The 7,355-nt window shown below is 49.8% G+C and overlaps 1 protein-coding gene across 1 annotated transcript; it reads left to right on the top strand.

Moving 5' to 3' along the window:
* The first annotated feature begins 4,674 nt into the window (after nt 1–4,674).
* LOC117650633 lies at nt 4,675–5,765 on the top strand. Its single transcript, XM_034394188.1, has 3 exons — nt 4,675–4,811; nt 5,232–5,267; nt 5,443–5,765. Exons 1-3 carry the CDS (start codon nt 4,761–4,763, stop codon nt 5,722–5,724), a joined length of 369 nt encoding a protein of 122 aa, XP_034250079.1. The 5' UTR covers nt 4,675–4,760; the 3' UTR covers nt 5,725–5,765.
* Nucleotides 5,766–7,355: the final 1,590 nt, after the last annotated feature.

Below are 7,355 nucleotides of genomic sequence, written 5' to 3'. Positions count from 1 at the left end.
CACTGTTAAAAACTTTGAGGGCTTTGAGGAGGTCCTAAAAGTCATTTTTTCGAAAAAAGAAAAAACATGTACTTCATTTTTTTCGATGTAGAATCCAAATCCGGGCGGCGTTGAACGATCCGAGCAACTTTATTTTTTTTGGACCACCCTAAGCAGGGGTCGAGCACAGCCCGAGCCCTGCCCGGCACCCGGTGGGCAACTACCGGGCAACACCCGGGCAACATCCGGGCAACACCCGGGCAACACCCGGGCAACACCCGGGCAACACCCGGGTAACACCCGGGCAACTCCGGGCAACTCTGAGCAACTATCGGGCAACTTTGGGCAACTGTCCGGCTTGTTGAGGCATCACCCGGGCAAAGCCCCCCGCGGGCAAAAGTGCGCACCAAGTGACTCCAGCGCAGCGCGGCGCCCGAACTGCGGCTGCTTGGCCAGAGCGCCCAGCCCGGCCCGCCACCCTGAGTATGCACTCTGAGAAAAAATGACGGTGAATCCTGGATAATTTTTTTGCCAAACTTTACCGTACTTCAAAAACCAATATCCACCGTACAGTCTACAGTATTTACCGTACTTGTTTTGCAAAATATTCCGTAGTTTTTTAACAGAAGTTACCGTTCTTTCGCACAGTCCATGCCGTAGGAAGGACCAGATCTGGTCCCAACAAAGGCCGCTCCCAAGAACTGTCCACATCAGGATCTTGAAAAAAGGGGGTCGACCGACTGAAAAATTTTATTGCACCTTTCGATAGGTCTCGTCAAGACCTTTTCAACGAGTGGTCGGAAGGGGGGTCCAGGAGTCCGACTTCAGCAGTTACGTACATCAGAATCTTGAAAAACGAGGGTCGACCGACTGAAATAAATTATAGTAGTTTTTGATAGGTATTAAAAGTACGGGATTGCTGGGTAAAAAGTACGGGATTCCCTGTAAAAATAGTACGGCGTTGCCTGTAAAAAAATACGGTATTGCCTGTAAAGAAAACGACGGTATTGCCTGTTAAAAAAAGTACGGTGAAGTCTGGAGTAATCAGTACAGGATTTACCGTGCTCTTTTCTCGCAGTGTGGGCCGGTGGCGGCCCGGACCATCAGAGGAGCGGGCCGTCGCACAACCCGCTCCGATCGGCACCACGCTTGGCTTCGGCTGCGTAGCCGAGCTCGCAACGCGCTGGCTCGCTGCGAGCGGCGCTCGGTTCGATGCCAGGCAAGACAGCGCGCCGCTCGGCAGCCATCCTTGTCTAACCCACTAGCCGCCTTGAGTGCGAGAGAGATGCAAGATGTGCTCGCTCGTCGAGCGTCGATCACACCGCACACCGGTCCACCGGCCGGTGGCGGCAAGAATAAAGGGCAAGGACAGCGTTTCTCAACCGTTTTCGGTTCGCGACCCCAAATTTGTGGCGAAAAATTTCCGCGACCCCCAGGAAAAATTTCGTGACCCCACGTGACCCCTCCTTTAGCATGCCTTTGATACAAAGTGCGATAATCCACCTTAGTTTCGAAGCAGTATTGCAGCAAAAATGATCAAAACGGTTCCCAAATGTCTTTGAAAAATCGTGTTTTGGGCCGAATTTAAGCAGCCACTGCGTCTAATCCAAGGCGGTATTTCGTGCTCCCTCAATGGACAATTGGTCTTTGGGCCTTCCTTTAGCATGCCTTTGTTACGGAGTGCGATTATCTGCCTTAGTTTGGGAGCAGTATTGCCGCAAACTTGATCAAAACGTTCACAAATGTCTTTGAAAAATCGTTTTTTTGGGCTGACTTTAAGCATCCACTGCGTCTGATCCTAGGCGGTATTTCGTCCTCCATTAGCAGGTTATTGGTCTTTGGACCTTCCTTTAGCATGCGTTTGTTGCGGAGTGCGATTATCTGCCTTAGTTTGGGAGCAGTATTGCCGCAAAGTTGATCAATACACGATTTTTCAGACATTTGTGACCGTTTTGATCAACTTTGCGGCAATACTGCTCCCAAACTAAGGCAGATAATCGCACTCCGTAACAAAGGCATGCTAAAGGAAGGTCCAAAGACCAATTTCCCGTTGAAAGAGGATGAAATACCGCCTTAGATCAGACGCAGTTGCTGCTTAAAGTCAGCCCAAAACACGATTTTTCACAGACAATTGTGACCGTTTTGATCAATATTGCGGCAATACTGCTCCCAAATTAAGGCAGACAATCGCACTCCGTAACAAAGGCATGCTAAAGAAAGGTCTAAAGACCAATTGCCCGTTGAGGGAGGACGAAGTACCGCCTCGGATCAGACGCAGTGGATGCCTAAAGTCGGCCCAAAACACGATTTCTCAAAGACATTTGTGACCGTTTTGATCAACTTAAAAGTTGTTCCCGCCAGTGCTCGGCGTGTGGGCCAGCCGGGAAACCGCCGCCACCCCAAGCGACCCCAGTTACCTCACCGCGACCCCTCGAAATTTGTTCGCGACCCCAAGGTTGAGAACCGCTGGGCAAGGATAAAGCGAGCCACGAAATTGTGATAAAGATACGTGAGAAGTTCAACGTCAATATCACACGGCCGCAGCATCACAAACCTTTTCGTTTCAAACATGGTGTTTGTTAACATTTCAACCAACGCACGGCGCGGGGAGGGTGAGAGGGGAGGGGTAGGGAGGCAGAGCGACACCTGTAAGGAAAAGGCACGCAGTAGCGGCCGCGCGATCCAAAAGGCGCTCAGTTGCGGCCCTGCGATCTGAAAGGCACGCAGTTTGCAGCGCGCGATCCAAAAGGCACTCAGTTTGCCCCGCGCGATCCAAAAGACACGCAGTTTACCGCTGGCGGCCGGTAAACTGCGTGTCTTTTGGATCGCGCGGGGCAAACTGAGTGCCTTTTGGATCGCGCGCGGCATACTGCGTGCCTTTCAGATCGCAGGGCCGCAACTGAGCGCCTTTTGGATCGCGCGGCCGCTACTGCGTGCCTTTTCCTTACAGGTGTCGAGAGGTGGGCAGACGCTCACCTCACCCCTTCCCTCTCCCCTCCCTCTCCCGCCGCCGCGCGTAAGGGTGGCTCGCCGCGCGCCTTGCTGGACAGGAGTAGGCAACCAGCTGGCTGCACTGCACTATGAGATTGGTTGCCTATGGCGGCGCTCGACGCTCGACGAGCGAGCACATTATCGATGGGTCCTATGAACAAAGACCGCTATGCTTTGCGTCGGTTGAACAAAGACCGCCATGCTTTGCATCCGTTGAACAAAGACCGCCAATCTTGCATCTCTCTCGCACTCAAGGCGGCTAGTGGGTTAGACAAGGATGGCTGCCGAGCGGCGCGCTGCCTTGCCTGGCATCGAACCGACCGCCGCTCGCAGCGAGCCAGCGCGTTGCGAGCTCGGCTACGCAGCCGAAGCCAAGCGTGGTGCCGATCGGAGCGGGTTGTGCGACGGCCCGCTCCTCTGACGGTCCGGGCCGCCACCCGGCCCATACTCAGGGTGGCGGGCCGGGCTGGGCGCTCTGGCCAAGCAGCCGCAGTTCGGGCGCCGCGCTGCGCTGGAGTCACTTGGTGCGCACTTTTGCCCGCGGGGGGCTTTGCCCGGGTGATGCCTCAACAAGCCGGACAGTTGCCCAAAGTTGCCCGATAGTTGCTCAGAGTTGCCCGGGTGTTGCCCGGATGTTGCCCGGAGTTGCCCGGGTGTTGCCCGGGTGTTGCCCGGGTGTTGCCCGGGTGTTGCCCGGTAGTTGCCCGGGTGTTGCCCGGTAGTTGCCCACCGGGTGCCGGGCAGGGCTCGGGCTGTGCTCGACCCCTGCTCACCTTTGCTCAAAGTTGCCTGGAGAAATTTTATCTGGGGTGCACAGCACTCGTCATGCCGGTTCCATTGTACTTTGTACAACAATTGTTGTACTTGAAAAGTACACTAAATTCCTGATAAAAAAAATTTGCCAGAAATTTGTGTACTTTTGTTGTGGTTATTTCCTGCAGTGCACGGCCAGCATGACGACGACGGGGATCTTGGACATGTTGGAGGAGGTTGGCTGCCGGTGCTGTGAGCTGCGAGCACTGCACTCTAAATGTCTTACAGTGAAGTTTGACCCATGTTATTCGTATGTTACAGTGAATTCAGCGCAAGCATAATACGAAGCAATATTCCTTCGTAATACGAAATCTTTTAAGCTTTTTCATTGTAAGATACAAAGAAAAACCTTCGTAATACGAAGAAAAACCACCTTCGTATTATGCTTGCGCCATTTCCTTCGTATTATAGGAAATCTCTTCGTAAGACATTTAGAGTGTATAAGTCACCGCATGAAAAATATTTTCATGCGGTGACTAATACCAAAGCACCTCTCTGCGGCCACCGTTCTTCTCTGAATCGTTCCTCACTCTCTTCCCGAAGTCATGACGCAAAGACCACTTCAGAGGACCCTCCTCCGCCGAAGATCGCTGCAACACTGCGCTGCGCAGGTGTTGGCGCTTCGGAAATCAGTGTTACACATCGCCATTGGAGATTGGAGTGTCCATGCTGTTAATGGAGTGATAGCGATGCCACTTATTCGAAGAGGGCTGAGTGCTGTTTGTGCTGTGATCCATGCACTGCGAGAAAATGTGTGAAAGTTGACCACCTTCCAAGAATCCTACAAAAAAAATTCAAGTGGTTGCCCCTTTGAACAGCACACATCAGAGTTGCACCACGGTCGTACACTGGGAAACAACGATCCGTGCCGTCTCTCGTGGAGATTAGGCAAAGGACCAGTCCCAATGCTGCCTTTATAGTGGGCGGCTTCCCACTCCTGGGCACCAGTCTCAGACTCCTCTGCGACATCGTCAGCCATGGCTTCCAAGTACTCCATGATCGTGTTGGCCCTCAGCGCCTGCTGCCTCGTGAGTTGCCGATTAGTTTGGGTTTGGAACGTGTGTCTCCTACTCAGTTGCGAAGCGTTCCCACACTATTTGGCGTGCAGCAAAATCTCTCACGCTTAGACCACGGGTGTCCCATGCTTGCAAGTCAGACAAAACAATGCGTCACAGTAACAAGTGTGAGACATGAGTGAGTCTCTCGCAAGCTTGAGACACGCGTAGTTCACACTGCCTCAAACTTGGCATTGCAGTGCATGCATCTAGAATCGGCTCGATAACTTTACCCGTCTTCTGCGACTGGTAATGCCTGTCGCATATCTCGAGATCCACGACGGTGTACGAAATCGCATAATCGGACTAGGTTCAATTAGCTTTTTTTCCATTCAAAAAAGAATCTTCCTTTTTGTGCCTTTGTCACCATTACCATTTAAATGCAATTTGCAGATGGCCGCTGTCTCGGCGAGTGCGATTGGAAAGAAGGTATGTAAAAAACCAAAACCAGAATAGTTTGGCACAGTTATGAAATTGGAAAAGTACTCCTCGCAATACGGGCCAGACGACTTCATTTGATGACAATAATCTTCTACGCACAAAATCAATACACCTATTCCAGGATATCTTTTCAACCAAATTGTTTTGGTCTACCCGTCCACAGGTTGCCGCTGAAGGTCGCTGCAACACAAGGGTGGTGAACAACCTGGAAGACACGATCAAGCTCTGCACCCGCAACGTGCCCGCCCAGCAGTTCGCCGAGCCCAGTTGGCAGTGTGCCCGCACCGTGTCCGGCTGGCTGGCGGAGGACGACGAGTGCGACTTGAGCGTCGTTCCCGACTACCTGGAAGACTGCCTGTGGGGCTACGGCTTCCTCCGCGAACGCTCCATCAGGCCGGCCGTCAAGTGCATCAAGAACGCCATCGAGTCCGAAATCTGCTGTTGAGTGGAGCTCGCAATTATCATGAATAAACATTCTTGAAATGACTTACGTATTCTCTCTACCCCGTGTGCCCTGCGGTCAAAGGTCACACCACATATTATGGTGGTGATTTTCTCCACGTAACTCAGCAATTCAACAAAATATCTAAAGGGGTAGGTTGGGGAAGAAAAGTACAAAAGGCGTACTTTGCACCGTGCAGAAGTTCCAAATAGGGATTCAACTTTTCTGCTCTCGTGAACTTATAATCCAGTCCCTTCCTGATGAAATGGACCACTGTTCATTGATTGTAGTTCCCTACATTACGTAGAAAATGCCAAAATTTGTGTGATTTCGGTACTTGTCGAAGAGGGTAAGAAAAGTACACCACCGGAAAAGAAAAGTACAAGGAAAAGAATTGCGATTTCGAACCAGAAGACCGCAAATCTTGGCTCAATACACGTTGAACCTTAAAGTGGACAGTTTTTACTTGCCATCAGTTCAAGTTTCGTCAAAATCGGTCAATTTGTTCTAATTCTACATGGACTCATTATAGGAGGTCCAAGAAGGATTTTCTCAGAGATAAGTGGGTACAGCATTTTTGAACTTTTCTTCCCCTTTTCACGTAAATGCCGTAACTGCCTAAACAATTAATTGTTTATTACGAGTCTAATTAACATGTGTTGACATTTTTTGCTTGTCTCGCTTTATCAAATCTTGTTCCGTGATCAATTCCATATTCATCCCGCTTTAAAATTTTTACAGGGTGTTCTTTTCTTCCCCAATGCCTGTACTTTTCTTCCCCAGTGGACTGTACTTTTCATACCCTTTTCATTTTTACACTTATAAAAATTTGTGTTGAAGCCTAAGCATCGACCGGCACTGTTTTTCAAAGATGATGGTCTAAGCTATAAGGTGTTACCATACATTACACTGTCGGTTGATTCTGCGGGAAGCTGTACTTCAAAGTACAAACAGTTAAAAAAAAGATTTTCGTAGTCATTTTTATTGTTTTTTTCAACCGTGCAGTTTGATTCAAAACATTATTTGTAGAACTGGGCTAAATTTATTTTGTGTCAGCGGGATGACCAATCTTTCTTAAACCACTAAGGTGATGGTTCAGTGTAGTTTCAGTTCGGAGATACAGCTGGTGTACTTTTCTTACCCGAGCCTCGAGTGTACTTTTCTTTACCCAACCTACCCCTAAGGTTGAATGGGAGTGAGAGATGTTCTTCTAGAAAGTGCTGTGGCCACAGCACTCGGCCGGTCCTTTCTTCACACCTACTATCACAATCGATAACACTTTCGAGATGCTTCTGAGAATGATCGCTGACAAGGCGCGCAAATTGACTGATCCATTGACGAATAAGCCTTATTTTTTAATGCATCGGCGGTCCTGAAGTTACTTAGTGTAAGACTGAAAGAATACCTCCACGCAGACTGGCTCATTTTTCTTTGCTTCGTTCCAGGGGCGGCCACCAGAAACGAAATTCATTTTCACACTTTCTTAAATATTACCGGAACGGACTAGCCGATCTGAGTTTTGTTTTCAGCCTATGATTGACCAATTTGTTTTCAACAATGGGTATCACAAGGATCTCTGACAAATTTAGACTCCTTTGTCGTTTTTAGCAGATGATAATACATGCAGAGGTAGA

Source organism: Thrips palmi, unplaced genomic scaffold, assembly GCF_012932325.1.
Source record: "Thrips palmi isolate BJ-2018 unplaced genomic scaffold, TpBJ-2018v1 HiC_scaffold_5, whole genome shotgun sequence".
NCBI classification, from domain to species: Eukaryota; Metazoa; Arthropoda; class Insecta; order Thysanoptera; family Thripidae; genus Thrips; species Thrips palmi.
The sequence above is the reverse complement of the archived record's forward strand: the minus strand, read 5'-3'. Positions and strand labels throughout refer to the sequence as shown.

What these genes read in the sequence shown, in the direction of transcription:
- LOC117650633 (XM_034394188.1), top strand. Translation starts at nt 4,761, where the DNA reads ATGGCTTCCAAGTACTCCATGATCGTGTTGGCCCTCAGCGCCTGCTGC. An exon ending in CCCTCAGCGCCTGCTGCCTC is followed by an intron (nt 4,812 to 5,231) that starts GTGAGTTGCCGA and finishes TGCAATTTGCAG; the next exon opens with ATGGCCGCTGTCTCGGCGAG. An exon ending in CGAGTGCGATTGGAAAGAAG is followed by an intron (nt 5,268 to 5,442) that starts GTATGTAAAAAA and finishes ACCCGTCCACAG; the next exon opens with GTTGCCGCTGAAGGTCGCTG.